General features: G+C 39.2%; 1 protein-coding gene across 12 annotated transcripts in view; it reads right to left on the bottom strand.

The window, feature by feature from the left end:
* The window catches only part of Tm1 (tropomyosin 1), a 61652-nt gene extending 42167 nt beyond the window's left edge, over positions 1–19485 (bottom strand). For all 12 annotated transcript variants that reach the window (XM_083140955.1, XM_083140961.1, XM_083140959.1 and 9 more), the window contains exons 1-2: positions 19339–19485; positions 906–1069 (exon numbers count right to left, since the gene is read on the bottom strand). In XM_083140955.1, the coding sequence (XP_082997081.1) occupies positions 906–1019 (114 nt within the window). In that variant the 5' untranslated portion in view covers positions 1020–1069; positions 19339–19485. The remainder of the gene's footprint in view (positions 1–905; positions 1070–19338) is intronic.
* Positions 19486–19766: the final 281 nt, after the last annotated feature.

Here is a 19766-nt window from a genome sequence, read left to right as displayed (position 1 = left end):
ATATTTCATTTCTTCATTACTCCTTCTCTCTCAGACTCTCGTTTTCTTATTTCTTATTTCTCATTTCTTTCCATCTCTCTCTCTCTCTCTCTCTCTCTCTCTGTGCCTTTAATTCTCTTCCATTGTCCCACTCTCTATCGCTTTTTAGCCCAAATATGCATTTTTTGTATATTTAGGTGTATTATAAACGTGACTGCCTCTCCTAAAAAAAACTACAGACTTGTCAGGTAGCGTCGCTTTTCTTCCACTTTTGGCTAATCGCAACGATGAGGATGAGTGAGGGCAATGTTGCAAGGTGGGCTTTATTTGATTTCTATAATTCCCTTGCTTGTTTCGCAGTTGAGTTGTTAGGTTGCAACAGTGTAACATTATTGACAATATCATTGTATTGCTTATTTTTGTTTTGTTACATTTCTAGTATTGATATAACTGTAACTGATCAAACTACAAATAAATGCCTGGTGAAGACAGCATGTCTTTACGAAAAGTTAGATCAAAAAACGTGTTTAAATGCATGCTTGTAAGAACCGTAAACTGCACGAGGAATAATTCTTACATTTTATTCGGAAATTGTAAAATTGTCGACTTTTCTATACTTTGAATAAAAAATACATAACCAAATACATCCATAATACATGTTCTGAATCGATTTCTATACTATGCAAGTATTTTATTAGAAAGGAAATAAATAGAGATATACAGCATCTTCATTTGGTTATTGTGCCACTTGTGCGCGGTCCGTGTAGCGGCTGAAATCGCGCCGCTTGCCGGGAAAACCTCGTGGGCCTCTTAGACTTTCACCAGCCCACCCACCCCGTAATTATGCCCCTGATTGTGTCCAATTCGAACCCTGTTCCTAGTGAAGGCCCTTGAGAAGTCCCTCAAGCGTACCAATGCATGCGTACCTTCTCAGCTCGCAGGTTGGCGTCCTTGGCCTCTTGCTCGTTCTGGCGGGCTCTGTCCACTGCGTTGTCCTTCTCCAGCTTCATCGCCTGCATCTTCTTCTTGATGGCATCCATGGCGGCGGTTGGGGTTTACTCTCCTTCTGCGACAAGAGAAAGCTGAGGAACTGCAATAGATAGAAACAGACCTTCATAAGTAACGGGAAACGTTCGTTCAGGGAGTTCAAGAAGGAAAGTGCGCAAATTTGTTTATTTATTTGTGTACTTAAAGCAGTGATCCCCAACCGAGGTGCCGCGAGATTGGCCTAGGGGTACCGAGAGATATTTTAGCGAAGAAGGAAAAAAAACGAAAAAAATATTATTAGGAAGTAGGCAAAATAAATATTGTCAAATTAATTACTTTCATGCCCAACAGATGGTGACACTGATCGACACACACGTTCCTGAGTATGGATTAGTTACTCTTACATAGTTCCTGATACCAAACATTTGTGTTCTAAGCATTAATCGCACGTTTTACGTACTGGAGCAGGCATTTATTTGACAATAAATTTAACTTGCTCCTGATAACATATTCCTCGTCGATTCAATTGATATGATTGATTCATTTGTTTTTTTACTTCGCTTTTCTGCCGCTCTTGCCTAGTCGTAAATATGGGGATGAGTGATGATTAGACGTCGGAATTTAGGTTTTTAACCTATTTTTTCCTTTGCAGGTAAATAAGAAATAAGTTATGTCAGCGTTTCATTAAAAAACGCGACAACTGATGAAGTTTTATAGTGCCTAAAATAGGTTTTTAAGGATTTTTCTATCACACAGAGGTAATTTCTTGCTTTGGTACCGAAAAAAGTCAATGATTAACGTGTTTGAAACAAACGTTCTGTCGATTTCTCCTCCTCCCCAAGTCCATGATGTTTTCAAAGCTATAAACCAGTAGTTCCAAAAGTGTCCACTGAGGCGCTGGCTTACAGGGGCGCCGCGAAATGTTCCAATATATTCAATCAATGATATGATTGTTCCAAATATGTGGTTATTTAATACTTTTTACACAAAAAAAAGTTTCTGAATTTGAAATATGTGTTTATTTTCTAACTTAGGGCAAGCAACCTAACAACACTAACAGAGCGCTGCAAGTGTTAGACAAGCCTACATTCTGACTTGGAAAGATTTTGAAACACCAAGTTTGGAAACCCTGCTCTAAACAATGCAAAATGTCTGGCGCCACTGTTACCTGTACGATCGTTCTGTGCTTTGTGGCATTCATGCCTTGCAAAGTAACGTTTCAACATTCAAATTTGCACCACTGACTGTTTTTGTTGAAAGATCGATAATCCTCACAGAAAAAAGCGAAGTTTGACTGTGGATAACATGAAAAAAATTATGTATTTAGGGTGGTCAGTCTAGGACCATGATAAAATTGAACTATAATTCCTGGTTTTCAAGGGAAAATTTTCAAAAATTCAATCGTACAGGCAGATATTTTCTCTATTTCAACCTTACGTATTACCGCCTCTCACCAGACACAAAACCCAAAACGTGTCAATTGACACATATATATTTTGATTTCAATAACACGTTAACGTGCATAAACTGCAAATGATGCACCTTTTAGTGTGTCGAAATACACATAGACATGTATAAATGGCGTATTTTTATCAGATGAAGTTTCCTGTGATGCACTAAAATGCATCAATTTGGGATCAGACAAGATCATTTCGAAGAAAACAAAATTACACATCTATCTAAGTAAATTGATGTATTAAAAGTGAAAGTTTGTTATCTTCGAAATGATCTTGTCTGATCTTCAAAATTGATGCATTTTAGTGCATCACAGGGAACTTCATCTGATAAAAATGCCCATTTATACATGTCTATTTGTATTTCGACACACCTAAAGGTGCATCATTTGCAGTTTATGCGCGTTAACGTGTTATTGAAATCAAAATATAAATGTCAATTGATACGTTTTGGGTTCTGTGTGCACACACACACACATATTAACAATATAAAGAGTCTGTGCGATTCCAATGTACCCATGGGCGTCCGCAGGATTTTTTCCAGGGAGGGGCAAGTAAGGTATTTTTTCCAGGGGGGGCCAACATGGCATATTTTCACCAATAATATTGTTCATCCTTCAAAAAACATTGCTTAAATTTGAATTTATCATGTTCGTGCAATAATTAACACACATTATTTTGGCTGAAATTAAATTATATGTGTGAAATATGTAATTTTTGGTTGACTTTCGTTTTCCAGGGGGGGGCCACGGCCCCCCCTTGCCCCCCCTTCCGGACGCCCATGAATGTACCCAAAAATTGAAATTTTGTTTTTTAACGATTGTACCTAATCAGTATTTTTCATGAATTTTGAGCCATTTTACATTTTTTGGAACCTACTTGAAGCTTTTTTAGCCTAATTTAAGATTTTTTAGAACCTATTTTAGGATTTTTAGAGCCTATTTTAGAAACCTAAAATCACTCATTTTAGAACCTAAAAATCTGAGGTCTAGTGATGATACAATGAAATTGATGAATGGACGCTCAGTGGCCGCGGTGGCTCAGTCGGTAACGCGTCTGACTACCATGCTCAAGGTCCCGGGTTCGATCCCCGGCCGGTTCAAATCCGGGAACTTTTCTAACGGTGGAAGCGGCCCCGGCGCCTACCCAGCGTCGAATAACATGGGTACCCGGGGGAAACCCTGGGGGGTAAAGGCGGTTAGGGGCGTGATGCTGATCACATCACCCCCACTCACGACCGGATCAAGAAAGTGTGGGGCGTTACCCCCACACCCCCTATACGCCTTCATGGCGTGGTGCAATGCACAGGGGAACACTTTACCTTTTTTTACCTTTTTACGCTCAGAAACACCCACGCCCAGGCCGGGATTCGAACCCAGAACCCGTAGCATCGTAGCGTCCACTTCGATTTAAGATTAAAAATTGAAAAAAATCTAACAAGGGTGCCGCGAACGCAAAAGAGTTGGGAATCCCTGACTTAAAGTATCAGGCTCAGTACTGAATGACCATTTTATACTGAAACTGTACAGTCGGAGCACAGCAACAAAACCAAAACAAGGCAGTACAAGATGGCACAAAAAATAATTTAAAATTTACACATACAGGGTGTTGCAATAAAAAGGTACCAATATCCACTTACCTTTTTCGCAACACACTATTCAATGATGCCCGCGGAGGGGACCCAGGGGAACCCTTCCCATCTCCGACATATCAGGAAAACTCATATAATTTGAATGGTGACTTTGTAGCGTAAAAACATGGGGCAGTGTCATTAAAGACAGCAGATGAAGTGGTTAGGGGTAGGCCTATGCAAATTATGAGATTAAAAAAAAAAAAACTGGGAATAGCATCCCCTACTTTGAGCACTGCTGCTACAAAAAAAAAAGACCGTTGTGGTGGGATTGTGGAAGAGCTTTACGTTCCGGGTTGATGGTGTGGGTACTTGTTGCTGAAATTGATTAATTAGAAATTCTGTTTTAATTTTACCATTGATGATTTTATGCAGGAATTTGGTGAAGAAACAGGTCCCGCAGATCGAAATGTTTACGAGTCGTCATAAAGAGAAAAAGAAGTTTAAAAGAGAAAAAGAGATGTGAAAGAAAACAGAGAGAGGAAGAGAAATGAAGAAAGAAACGAGTAGTATAGTGAGAGAGAGAGAGATAAAGGAGAAGATGAGAAAAATGAAACTATCAAAACGAGGAGGAATAAAGAGAAGAGAGAGATACTGAGGAAGGTTTCAGACCGAAGCGACACAAGGTTTTTACACCAAAGGATCAAGTGACACAGGTCTTTTCAGTCCATAAGCAAGATTTCACCGGGAATGCGCGAATAACAGAGGTAACACGATGCACTCACTGATTGTGTGCTTTGTTCTTGATTGCCGCACGAACAGTGGCGTACCCAGGATTTTCGAAAGGGAGGGGTTATGTATACATTTTTTTAGTAATTGGTTCTCATTTGGCTATTTTTTCCAGCCTTTGACTTTCTTGTTTTAGGAATCCTGGACCTCCACCAACCCCCCCCCCCTTGGGCACGCCACTGCGCAGACGAAGACGAATTAAAATGTACAAAGGAGTTCGACATTATACATAAAACATCTTGTGAAAGAAGGGATAAAGGAAATTAATTGCCAATGCTGAAGCAACCACACAATCTCTTTTAATCAGCGACAAGACCTAAAATTTCCAAGCATTAATTAATTAAATCCAGCAGGTGAATTTAAAAATAGAGAGCGAATCTAGCCGATGTCCGTTCGGAGACACCACAATATTCATAACCTTCCATATCAGCAACACATTTTATAATTTTTCCAACAGGCGATTTACAAATGCCTGCTTGCCTATTATACAACACTTTCCGGACGCTTATGATACTGGGGAATGACATAGGTGCGGACTTTGCATAAGAATGAGCTAATTTACAACCATTTTGCACTCGACAATCAAGTCTTTCCATCACCAGCTCCATCCTCTGGAAAGTACGTTTCGTTGCACTGTGGGATATTCCGTACGCGGCTGTTAATCACTCGGTGTGGTTCTTTTTTTTCTTGCAGTCCGTGTTCCATTCCACTCCTATCTCAACGACACAAAACCAGTTTCTTCGACTAACGAGGATTCTACTCGGAACAGATGAGAAGGCTGCAGCCGAGTGACAATCAAGCTTCATATCTTCCTTGGGTTGGGCTCAACTGCTGCTTTTGAAGCCCTAGATCCTTCCTCGTTTAGCCGAGTCAGAAGCTTACTGAATTCTAGTCAAAGATTTTGATTTCTTTCACCTTACACGTCGAAATAAATATTTTTCTCTCATTCAATTCTAGCAGGTTTCATCGCTTGCACGGGTTTCGCAAGAAATTTTTGAAGGGGCATAAAATTGAAAAGTAGAAAAAAATAAAATAATATTATAAACCAATAATAATAGAATATCACTTATATTGATTGATTGATTTGGTGTTGTAAGTCCACTTTATGCACAGTAAGGCTAATCGGGAGTGGGCCTACAGTTAAAAGTGGGTTCCGAACCACTATGTGCCTCCACCGGGAATCGAACCCAGGACCCCTTGATTACAAGGCGAAGACGCTACCACTGCGCCATCAGGGAGGCCCTATTACTTATATTGCAATTTATTAATATTTTTATATATTTGGAGAGACTTTTGCTCCATATTTGAGACAATTGTTTTATTCATTTTTATTTATTTTATCCCATAAGTGTCCGAGTGTTGTATGAGACAACTCTTTGGGAGGCATCCAAATGTTAACCTCACTGCCACGTAGTAAACCCTGGAAAGCATTTTACAGACTAACGAGATTCTGGCGTCTGGATTCACAGCCCGGATGGTTCTCTGTAGAACTTGTTGTGTCTTCATATTTTCTAATTACTGTTAATAATATGGATTTGCTTTCCTTTCAAATGCTACCCCCTTTGGTATTAACGCCAGTCGGCTCTCGGCCAGTAATAAAAAAATGTTACTATGCCTCTGTCGGTAGCCCTACAATGCATCATGTGATTCCAGGCACAGTACCGAAGCAAGAAAGGCCCATGACCTTCGAATACCGTTACCGAATTGCCGTAAGACATCAAGGTCACTTTTTTCACGCTTGGCCTAAAACTGGTGCAATTTGGGCGTATCATGAGCAAGCGTCATTTCTGACGGCCAGGTATAAAACGATACAAACCGCTGATAGCATGGACAGGCTTACGCCTCACGTCAATACTTGAAGTCGTGTTTTGAAAGGCTTTGCAGAGCGTGTGTATCAATACCTGCCTCAATTGTTATGTTAAGGAACAAAGGAGGCGTGATCTGTTGAAATAGTGCCTACTGTTCTTGATTTGAAAGGCATGCCCGATAGGGCTCTAAAATAAATTAGTATTTCGACGACGCTTTGGAAACGTACGTCTGTTTTCCAAATGAAAATTTCATTACTATTGAAATATTTTTCTCGAAACTCGGAGTTCTACGTTCGAATTCTCGGCAAACAGTGCTGTACTCATACCCCTACTGATATTTCTTGCGCTAGGAGGACGATATTACAATGCATTCAGTACAAAATGGTGCGCGTTTAGGTTAAGAAAGCAGACTAAAACACGGGAAATCAACATTAAGTGGCTAATGTTTATTGAAAAAAGATATGCATTTTACATCAAAACAACTATTGATGGTACAGGCGCGATTCTATCTCGAAGCCTTCTGCTACACACGTGCGTTTAGTAAAACAAAAGTCTGTTTTATTTAATAAGTGATAGTTTTCTCCAATTTCATCTTTGTTAACTGTGGTACAAATACAAAAACAAGTGTTCTTTCCGAGTTACAAAAGAACGCTGGATGGGGCCCCGCTTGCACCATAGGTTTTTACGGCACCGTCCGAATGTAATGAACATTTTATTTGTGTCTATTTTTATTTCATCACTCCAACATTCATCCTCATCGTTGCGGCTAACTTAGATAGTTGATAAAGCGACGTAAAATAACGAACAAGCATATATCTGGTTTCTTTAAATGGGATTGTAGAAGTATTACCATGTAATCGAATAATTTACCTAACGTAAATATTTTGGACGGCTGTGTCCATTTTGTTCGTTTGCACAGCAAGGCTAATCGGGACTGGACCTACAGTTTAAAGTGGGATCCGAATCACTATGTGCCTCTACCGGGTATTGAACCCGGGACTTCTTGATTACAAGGGGACGATATTGTCATTACGCCATCGGGGGAGGGGGGTAAGAGCTGTGTTCAGATCTTCACTTGTCGTGTCACTCCGTTACGAAAAGTTGCATATATTTTTTTTTTTTGAAATGTTGCTTCCAAATAGCACGCTTCGCTTGTTACAGGAGCTTTCAGATTCAAACCAAGGAGATAAGCGACGTGTCGCTTAGAAACGAGCCTTCAGAAATAAATGCAATCTTTCGTACCAAAGTAACACGACAAGCTGCATGCATCGCTTGTCACTTGCGTGTGGCACGGTCTGGCCTGTTTTCTCAATACCGTGCATCATGTCGCCTGGGTCTGTTGGACAGTGAATATCCGTGTCGGTTATCACTTCGATGTGACCGCGCGTAGCTTTGATCTGAAAGCTCCCTACGAGCGTTCGAAGCAAGTCAGCAAACCTTGCATTCCCTCTCATACTGTGCTTTTCAAAAGTATTATGTATTTTCCTTTAATCAATGGTTTCTTGAGTCCTCGACCTAAATCCGACTGAACATTTATAAATTCAAGTTCTAGATGCAACCGTGTATCAACGAACAATGTAGGAGGTCAGAATAGTTTCTTCCCTTTTTCAATATACCTGTCTTCATCCATCACACGAGTTAAGTAAGCATCAAATTGAAACAACCGTTTAATGTCGACGTTAAGTGGCGTGTTAACTTCAAACAGGCTGCCACGTTGAAAGAGCAAACTCATCCTTCCATTGTTAATCCGTTAATTAGTTCGCTGGAAGCAGTCAATGGTAATCATTATTTAAACTTGGCTGCTACGCTCAATCGCTTGTGTCCACCATTGCACAGGTTGGCTAAAAGTATCGTCAAGGTAATTTTCAAGAAATTTCCTTTGGGGGAAAAAAAGAGGCAAGCAAAATTCGCAGGAAACTGCAAACGAAAAGTGAGAACTTGCAAACACAGAGGAATGCGTTCGTCTTGTTGTTATTATTTATCGTTTCTGATTTATACCGTCACAAGAACTGTATAATCACTCTGCGAAGTTTACTTGAAGAATTAATCGAATTCAACAAAACTTCTTCTGAGGATTAGACAGATAAATTATACAGGATGTAAAAAATTATATTTTCGCATTTGATATAATTATTTATATTATATAAACGAGAATATTGTTTAGAAGCTCTAGTATCAAATAGTTTCAAAACTTATTTTTTAGAACGTTTCATTGACTTCATGCAATATGAACGAACACAAGTTAATCATTATAATCCTCCAACTTCTATAAACATCATGTGCCTTTGGTGGGAATGTGCCTATTCGTAGTCCAGCCTCGATTAACCTCTGTGTAAATAAACTATTGTTATTTAATACTATGCAAAACATCTTCTTATAAAGCAGTCATGGACTTTCCATTTTAGTTGGCTTTATATAAATTTGTTACGAAATTGCTTCTATCACCTTTTTTATAATGTATTATTACTGCTCGTTTTGCATTCTATATTTTGGATCTATAGTTATAACAAAAATATTAACATAAAATATGTTACAGAATACTTGTCATTTGATTAATTTTATGTAGTCCATCTAGAGCTGATTATATATTCGTCGTAACGGAAGTAAAAAGAAACTTGTAAGCTTTATTGCAAACCCCACAGCGTTTTGTTTTATTTATAATGTTTACTCCTGTGATAAAGCTCTATGCAAATGGTAACAATATTTATTATAAACCACCTTTCATGGAACTAACTAACTAAATATGTATATATATATATATATATATATATATATATATATATATATATATATATATATATAAATTCGGCTAACAGCATCGCACCCCCAGATTCAAAATCCTGCAGCAGCCTACAGTTAACAAACCATTGGAAGACGTAGACGGGGTCAAGCTTCCCTCCCCCTTTTCAAAACGTCCGACATACATGTAGTAGCATTTATAAGTTGCTTGTGGCAAGCTTTAGCTAATAAATCTACTTCACAATACAATCGAAGGTTAACATTCATCTCGATGAATAGGATATACGGAACAAAATACCTGTAATATACAATATGCCATTTATATTCGTATGTGTTGCAATGGTGCCCCAGGCGAAAATCATTGGATTTAATCAAAGTTCGACAACCTTGAATGCAACAAAACTAAGAGGCACCGTTGTATCGTAATTTTAGTCTGTCGTGGATGCCTGTAACGCAAGGTCACCACTTTCGTAATTCTCCTTCCACAAGGATAACGCACGCACTAACTCCACATATGGACAAAAGGACTATACAAAAATACACACGTCCATGTATCATAAACGGAATTCCAGTTATGCCCTTAAACATTCACGTGTTCAAGTACCATTGTTGGGGACGTGGAAGGAAAAATCCACATGTTCACACGTTTCGAATCAAGATATAGCAGGTAACGGTCAAATGAACTAAACGGAAAGGTCGATTTAGTAGCTACTAAGCCATACGTGACCTTGTTCTCATTCAGAGTCACTTGCTCGATTCTGATAACCAGAAGGCTTCATTGGAAATATTACTTGTAAAAGAAGAGCTCTTCTCGGCAAATCGAACAGTAAATGGATCAGGCAGTTCAAGGATATTATTAGCAACCTATAGATATTGTCACAATGTAAGTAACAAAACACAGCTCATATTTTTATAAATTTCAGAAATTGGAAAATGCATGGAATAGTACAGTCAACGAATTTGGAAAAACTGTATAATTTATACAGCGCAATTGCCATGCACCCATTTTAATGTTTTGTAAAATTAATTAGAAAAGTTTTAACTTCCACTAAGAAGAGTTAAAGATTAATTACACCACGTAATAGAAAATTCTATTCAATAACAATCGAACAATGTCGGTCGAATTGCACCTTACAAAAATGCGAATTGTGGCACTACAACATGAGGCGAGTGTACCACGGATGCACAGATTGGGCAAAGGGTGTTAAGGACTACTAAGCAGATGCCTTTTCAGAAGTCACTCAAGTGTCTACTGAGTACACCTGGAACTGCATCGCTGCAAACTAACGAAGCTCTGGCAGCTGGACCAACAACCAGTATAATCCTCTGTGGGGCTTGTGTCCTGGTCATGTGTGATTGTAATTGCCCTTTCGTGAATTTTATCATATCGCTATTCACCATCGTCGCGATTAGCCCAAAGTGGAAAAAGCGACGCAAATTAACCAAATTATCAATAATTTCCATTTTAAAATATACCTCGTCCTGATGTATTATATTTAAAGAATAAGCATTGTTTTTACCATAGGCGACGTCTTTGGGAGAGGGGAACAAGGCACTCTCTCAAGAGGGTATGTGTGTATATATACACACAGATATATATATATATATATATATATATATATATATATATATATATAATAAGTACTAATGATTTTTACAGTGTTATTCTATTAGAAACACTCTTGTATTAAGGATTCTCTGTGTTCTGTAATGATTATACTAAATATACTGCATAGTAACGCATTGTAATTACCCTCATAGACAGTGCCCGAGGGATGTCGAGGTATGGCATCCTCCCAGCTAGCAATTTTTTGCAAAGCAAAAAGCATATTCCCGCGAGCTAGCTCCAAGCCTCGACCAAATATACCCCAGCTAACAATTTTTCATTTCAAGGGGTTTTGACTTCGTAACTGAGTTTTTTCCTGATTTTAAGGAACATTTTTTTTTTATTGTAGACAAACAGGTGTCGAGGAGATGCTGCTAGATCAACATTTGCAGCGACGGGACATTAATGTGATTGGTTACTGTGTAAGCTCCCTAAAATTTTTACTAACTGGTAAACGCTAAAGTAAACTAAATTCCGTGACGAAATATTGCATTGAGAGCAAAGATTTTCAAGTCTAGAAAATTTGATTTTTAAAGTCCACTTTAAGCACAGATAGGTCAATCGGGGTTGGACCTACAGTTTAAAGTGAGATCCAAACCACTATGTGCCTCCACCGGATATCAAACCCGCAATCCTTTGATTACAAGGCGTATGAGGAAAATCATGAGTAGATATCACTATTGGTAAACCAGTGGTAAGAGAAACTTAGTACAATCAGTAACAAAGTTTATTGCATCCCTCACCTATATTTACTCCACTATATTAACAAATTGTTTTCTTCAGAAGGCATACTTTGCTGGATTGATTGATTGATTGATTTGGCATTTTAAGTCCATTTATGCACAGTAAGGCTAATCGGGACTGGACCTACAGTTTAAAGTGGGATCCGAACCACTTGTGCCTCCACCGGGTATCGAACCAGGGTCCTCAAGGCGACGACGCTACCACTGCGCCACAGGGAGGCCCATACTTTGCTGGAGAAGATAGGGAGGAGAGGAACGTGTCAACTGGAGCATTCACGTTTGAGGGCGTTTCTCAAATAGCTATCACCTGTCGGTCCAGTCGACCTAAAACGATTCCGCCCACGCGGCAGATTCTCAGCAGATGAGTCAACATTAGGCGCTGAATGAATATTTAGCCTCAGCATTCCATGCATTTCCGACGATTGTTTTACCCAACTTCGTTGGAAAACTCTCTTCTCTTTTCCCATTCGGACCGAGATAATTGTGTCTGCAATGCCAAAAGTATACTATAGAATTTCGGACTTACAAAGAAAATATAGATGCTGAACATGGTTAACCCTTGAATATGTTTGTTAAAATGAGAAAGTAAACACACGAAACACATTTTCTCTTGAAAGGAGTGCGTAAAAAAAATTAAAAAAATAAAAATCATAGGTCGGAATATTTTTTTCTGTCAGCTAATGAGGCTAGAAATGAATTTGATTGATGCAGCCATGGCTAAGGAAAATATGAGTTTTTAAATTCTGTTTTAAATTTATGTACGGTCAATTTTTATAAACAACGTAATATTGTAAGGTTCAGTAGCATTGGCCGGCTCGTTGGCCAGGAGCCTTAATTGGTGGACTTTCTATCTCACTACCAAAGTTCTCAGGTTCGAATCCCGGGGTGGGTTTCGGTTGTTCTTTGGAAATTTCATTTCCTCAATTTCATCATCGTCGTCGCGAATAGGCAATCTTGGCGATGATAAATAACATTTTTCTATAGAATTACCATTTTGTTTGTGCCTCTGTATTGTTGCAATGATTTGTATTCTGGTTATTTTGCGTCAATTTTAGACATGTATAGAGTCATCGCGACGATGAAGGTTAGTGAGCAGTTCATCATATTAATCGGTAAACCTCTTGTGTGACCAGGACTTGAACCTAGACCATCTAGCATCACTCCATCAAGGGTAACTTTGCTAACAGCACTTTCTCACGGTTTTAACCTTGTTAATATACATAACCCATTCATAATGTTACGTTTGTAAAATCTATTCCCAGTCTTTGGTTTGGAATCTTCTTCTCGAAAGACTCCACACGTTGGAACACCCAACTTGAAATCCTCCCAGACCGCTTAGGTGACTGGGCTATTGTGTCGCAAGACCTTTCCACATCCAAGTCGCCTTGCCTTGTCACGGTCTCAGAGCGACGCATCCTGTGTCCGTCCGAAGGAACGGTGAAAGTTGTTTCTCGACGATGAGCAACTCTTGATACACAGCTGTTACAATATTGCCTTGAAAAGACCTCCCGTTCACGTGGTACTTAGCTGGCTTCTTTGTCTGCTTGACAAAGCACTGGTTACCACCGTGGGCCTACCCGATAGCGTAGGTATCGTAGGTCGCGGGTTCGATACGCCGTATAGGCAAATTGTGGTTGGGACCCCACTTTAAACAGCAGGTCCATTTATTGATTGATTGATTTGCTTTATTTCACTTCGCTTTTTGTGCCACTTTTGGCTAACTTGCGAAGATGAGAATGACATGATGAAATTGATGAATGGACACTCACAAACATCCATGCCCAGACCGGGAATCAAACCCGGGACTCCTGCCGTCGTAGCGCGATGTGCTAACCACTCCGCCACAGGGGCCGGAAAACTGCAGGTCAATTCAGTTTCTGTGCATAAAGTGGACATAAAACAAACTAAAAATATGTACACATCTGGTGGTAGGGCCCAGGAAAATTGTAATTTAGCCACTTAGCTGATGTATCAACAGCAACAACATCTGTCCGATGTGGTTGACTGCACGCCAGGATATAATTTCCAAACGGAATTATAGTTCTCACCAGAGAAAATCTCTCTTTATGTAGGGAGTTGAAGTTTGTAATGCCATCTTCAAAGATTTTGGATTCCAAATATTGCCGTGAGATCAACATCTCTGAAAGAATACTTCAATGGACATATCCCGAATACAGGTGCACAACAAAAACTAAACTTAGAATAACTTTTACCGATAAACTGATACGACTTTCTAATTGAAGGAACCTGACAAAATACATGCAGGTAGCTCCCAAATTATTTATTTGGTATGTACGAGTATGTAGAGTAATCGGCAATAAAAATGGGGCAGGTAGATCCTGAAATATTCGCTCCCCTGCAAGGCGTTATGTGTGTTGCATAAATCTACGGAGGTGGTTGAAGTTGCCATTGAAAATTTACTATTAAAATCCACTTATCGCCGTGAAGTTACGCAACACACATAGCGCCTTGCAGGGAAGCAAATATTTCAGGATCTAGGTACCCTGTTTTTATGAATCTAGGACAATTGCGATGGCGCCAAAATCACGGACAATTGCGATCAATTTTGACGGTGAAGGTCATATTACAAATTAATGTTAGGACAATTGCGACAATCAGCACCTAACCTAATCTAACCAAAAGCGCCACAGAGCTAATAATGCTGTAGAAGGTTGAAACAACAAAATAAATAGGTGGCTTGGAAGACCGCATCCAAAGAGTCATGACGTTCTGGCCTGCCTGAAGAGCCAAGCAGATTACACATACATCAAGTACATGCGGATGGAACTTAATCTAGAAGGTCAGAAAAGCAAGAAGCGACGAGAGATTTGGAAAATGTATTCGCACATATGAGGAAACGGACGGGTGACATCAAAAGGTGTCTGTTGGCTCTAGCTCATGTTCGAAAACTTGGTTGAACCAATTCCCAGCCAAGTTTGACGAAGCACTTCCGTGCTGACAAGAAATAAGAGAAGGAAGATAAGTAATAACAAAAATACGAGATTGAGGAAATAGTTATGACTGACGATGTGTGGAGTAACACTGATTTTAATTCGAAAATATCAATATTTCACATAATTCTCTTGTAAGAGATATTATACGGGATGTTAAGTCACCCTTCAATTTGATAGAAGATTTAAAATTTCATCGCAATTGTTCACCCCCCTCTCATTTCTAAATGTGTTCATTGCAATTGTGCGCCATCGCAATTGTCCGACTACCGTTTTCATTGCCGGTGACTGTGGGTTGTAGTGATCACAACGTATCAAATCCATCAAACTGTAGACGCTGCCGATAACCAAACGAAATTTGGTTGGGAGCAGATCAGAAAGTTTAGATATGGTCGAGAACATGCTATCATGTTTAATTTATTTAAATCAAATCAAATCAAATCAAAATGTTTAATTTATAACAGATCATACTCGTATAAAACGTGCCGCAAAAGTTTCAAAATTATTCGATTGGGACAGAAGTGTTTTCTTTTCGTAATGCTCGCTTCGAAACGTGGCTTAACAGTTACTAAAACAACACGGTTGTCACGATTAATCATGGCAATGTTAATGAAACATGTTACGCCACACAAATAAGACAGAGCAGTCTTTAGGAAATGGAATTTCTGTTTGCCACACTACAATCTTTTATTCGATTGCTCAGTTTGAAATCGGTGGATGGATGAATTTGCCATGCGATTTGCAGCTCCCAACGATGGGTGTTATTTATCGTTAAGTCGTCACTTTTACATACAAGCTTTTTGGCGATCTCAACTATATCCCACCGAGAGGTGAAATTGCAACTCTTCTTACTAAATGCAAGTCAATATCATGGAAGAAGAAACTCAGTCATGTTAACCAACGGTTCTAAAATTGTTGCTTTATTGATTTAGTTTATTTTACTTCGCTTTTATGCCACTTTTGAATAATCGCGAAGATGGTGATGAATGGATGATATGAAACTGATGAATGGACAATCACAAATGCACATGGACGGGAGTGGAACACAACACGAGCCCCACACAGGAGCATACTAGATGTAAGTTCAGACGGCAGTCTTGCAAAATACAGTTCTGGAAGGGAAGGTGAGATTTGGATGTCTTCGCAAACGGTCGCATCTTACACTCCGGATCTAAAAAATAAGGACGACTCCAAATGTGCATCTTTTTTATGTGAAGAAACATATACTACAACTAAAAGAACTGGACCAATCGCCCTTAAATATGACCAATGATACTTAATATGTATGCATGAAATGGAACATAATCGTAATGACATTGAAATCAATTATGATAGACAAATCGCGCCGTTTCTTGGTACCACGTAATGTTCGTGCAAGAGTTGAGAACCAGGGAATTGTTGCCCACCCCTCCCTTCTGATTGTAATTTTTCTAAAGGACGGCAAATGCAAGAAAAATGTTGCAATATATAGGGTTAAAAAAAGGAAGACGTAGACGTGACCCCCTCCTTCCTCTCGGTCCACCATATTGGGTAGCACTAGCTAAAACTGTTATCTTTTGACAGTGTATATTACGATGTCTTTCACTGTTCACTTGTTAACAGAAATACGTGGCAACAACATATATTCACTTGTCTTGGGATTGTACAGTACAATATGTCCATCTTGCCCCTCCCTTACAGATATTATTTTAAGTCGGTGCCACTGATGTACACAAAACATCAAGGTCTATTGAGAATATGTCGATCATTGAAACATGATCCAATATTAGGAATCTTAACAAAGACCTTTTTACTACTAGGCCTTAAAGGTCTAGAAGGTTGCGTGCCAATATAAAGTGTCTGAACACCTCGCAGACGCAATGCATAAAGAAATATATAAATAGAGATGTTAAGCCACTTTATGCACAGATGAGCTAATTGGGACTGGACCTACAGTTGCCACTACGTCATCGGCGAGGCACTCAAGAGCTTTTGGTTTTTATTTTACTTCGCTTTCCTGACACATTTGGCTAATCGCGAAGGTAAGTATGAATGGTGATAAGTGAAGGATGAAGGGAAAATTAAAAACTCATAGAGACGACACCACATGAGCCCCACAGAGGATCATGCTGGATGTGAGTCCAGACGCCGGAGCCTCGCTAGTCTGCAAAATGCAGTCCAGAATGAATTACGTGGAAAGGAGGTTAACATTTAGGCGTTTTCGGAAAGGGTCACCCTTGCACCCCCCCGCAAAAGTTATTGAAAAATCATTCTTAATCCATAATGTAGAAAAATTTCCAATGTACACACAATGGTAAAAGTAACAGTAGGCGAATTGCCCTTAACCATCATTCACTCTGTTTCCACAATGTGTTTTCCACACACCATTCCAAAACTTCACTAAGCAGAGGGCAATATATGCTTCGCATCAGACTTCCATTTCATAAAACAATACAGGTTAGGTTGTAGAATAAAAAAGAATGAAAATAACGGTGGACAATTTGCCTACTATTAATCTTTACCGTTGTCTGTTCGACACGAGTTGCAAAACCTACAAGTTAGCTATCCTAATTTAACCCAAAGTCCCTGGATCGTTACCAAATTTAGCAACAACCAATGTGTAAATACTTCCTTTCTTTCTGGCATAAACGCAAGGACATAAGGGATCTAGGTTAGAGCATGAGTGTTATTTTATCTTTCTTCCTCTACCGATTTCAAACTTATCATCTTCGTCACGATTATCCTATAGTGGCAGAAAACCGACGTATACAGAAAAAACTGATTAATTTGAATAAACAAAACACGTTAAGTTTTTGGTAACCGTAAACAAGAAATTCAGTAATTTTGGTAATCTTTGTTTGATAACTATGAACAAAAGAACACAATTAATAAAATAATTTTGTTCTGGGAACAATAATTTGTTTGTCCAGCATTTTAACAAATACACTCCTCACAAAAAGTTTGGCATATCGTTATATTGGGCACAACAAGTTTGTAATATTATTATATTAGGCAATAGGCGATAGGCACGGTAGCATATGTCGGCGAAAAGACGAGAATGTCCACCAGACAGATACCATGTGTTTTTGCATTCCAAGGCCGTGTCTATCACCTATTGTCTAACGCAACAATATTCCAAACTTTTTGTGAGGAGTGTATTACGTTAGCAGAAATTGTTTTTTGGTTATTCCAAACAAAGTTTTTCCTGTGTGTAAAACGACCAAAATGCAAATTCAATTACATAGGATTTTTACTATAATCATTATTATGATTCGTTTCAACTTCGCTGCTTTTTCTCTTGCTTCCAGCACCAAAACAATTTATATTCATCAATATGTAACACATGGAGCACCTTATTCACACGCCACTTGAACGAAGATCATAACAGTTCATATAATCGCTCAAGACCGATAGAATCGCGGCTGCGCGACCTTGGCGACCGACATTCAAAGTCCCTGCATATGGCATTTATGTGGGGCATATCAAAATCCCCCTGGGGTGGAGTGTAGTACAAGCAGTGGAAAATCATATGCTTCCATGATTGCTGGTTTGGTCAATTCCTTAATAAGTTTTTAAGTGGTGCATTTAAAGGGTCGTCCCGGAATGACCTGAAACCAACAAATCATTTCAATTATCATCTCGTTGGCTTAACAAATTCTTATTTGCAATCACTGTGGAGTATGCATAGACTGGTGGTACATAATAGGTGTAGCGCTAAAAAAAATAACTTAAACCCTTCTCCTGAAATGAAATCGTAAATAGTAGTTTGATATTATTTATGACAAGGTATTTATTTTTAAAGAATGGCGTTGCCAACTGGGGCAGAGAAGGGGCTACAGCCCCTTCATGAAATAAGCCTGAGTTCCCTTTCCTGTACACCCAACGAGAGATTTTTAGACATGGAAATAAGTATTTTCAGAAATCAGTTAATTGTTTACAGTTAAAGTACAATATACTTAGCACAGACATTGAGAGTCAGCATGGTAATATTGTTTTCCCAAACCAAACAAAATGCTATGGCGATGTTACAGATTTTAAGAACGAAATCAGAGATTTGTCTATTTGAAAACGTGCTAGACGTAACACAGGACCAATTCGCAGCGAACTGGGGTTTGTGGCTTTATCTTGCTTTAAACAGCAAAGCATATTTGTAATGCGGTGTGAAGCAATGCTAGAAATATTGCTTTGAGCTCTCTCTAATGTTGGGGAGTTCGATACCTGTTGAGGACATTAAAAATGTCATCCTCTTCAAATCTCAAACGACAATATATGTTGGTGTTGAAAACGAAATAAGATATAAAGCTTGAAGGCGAGGTTCTGCTATAAAAAGGAATGCACTGAGACACCAGATGAATACCATTCTTCGTACAGGTTTGTTCTTCTACGTTCAACATTCTTTCGTAGCGAGACACGTGATAAAGAAGTTGATCGGTGCAGTTCCCCAGCGTTGCCAGGTCTCATCTCACACCGGTGGATTAAAAAAAAAACTGTATCGGGGATAACAAGCGGCCAATCACTTTACCATGTGGTCTTGTGTTCCGAAATCGTTGCACTTGTAAACCATCACTGATTGTTGATTCGGCAAAAAGAAGTAAATGCTCCACGAGAAAACTCACTTGCGCACTTGTCTTGGAAAGGTGTAATTCCAGTGGAACCGTTGTCGCCGGCCGCTGCAAACCAAGAGTGGGTTTCCGTTCACAAAACGATGAAAAGTTAAGCGCAGACACACTTACCTTGTTCCTAAGAGGCCGGGGTGGTATATGCTCTTACAGATCACGAGTCCGTGCAAGACTGACTCTAACTTGGCTCAACACCTCAAAGCTTCGAGTATCGCCTTTCGCTTAGCCTTACAGGGGTTGCGCAGTTCGGCTCCTGCCAGCTAGCTCACGCGCGCCACTCAAATTCACTGGAACTAAATTTCGCGATTTAGGCCCCCCTCACCATTCCAAAATATCACCTCCCCTCCACACAAGAATCCTACCAACGCGACCTCCAAAAAAAAAAGATACCTCCCAGAAAACGAGCAAGTCAGATGCAAATCTACCAACCTTTACAGACCTGTCAGCGACACTATCTTGATGTTCATCAACACTTTTGTTATTATTGTTTATATATAGGTGTTAACGAGCGTTATTCAATTCTTTTTTCCCGTGATGCATGT

This window comes from Lepisma saccharinum, chromosome 19 (genome assembly GCF_977018435.1).
Source record: "Lepisma saccharinum chromosome 19, izLepSacc3.1, whole genome shotgun sequence".
Lineage (NCBI taxonomy): Eukaryota > Metazoa > Arthropoda > Insecta > Zygentoma > Lepismatidae > Lepisma > Lepisma saccharinum.
The sequence above is the reverse complement of the archived record's forward strand: the minus strand, read 5'-3'. Positions and strand labels throughout refer to the sequence as shown.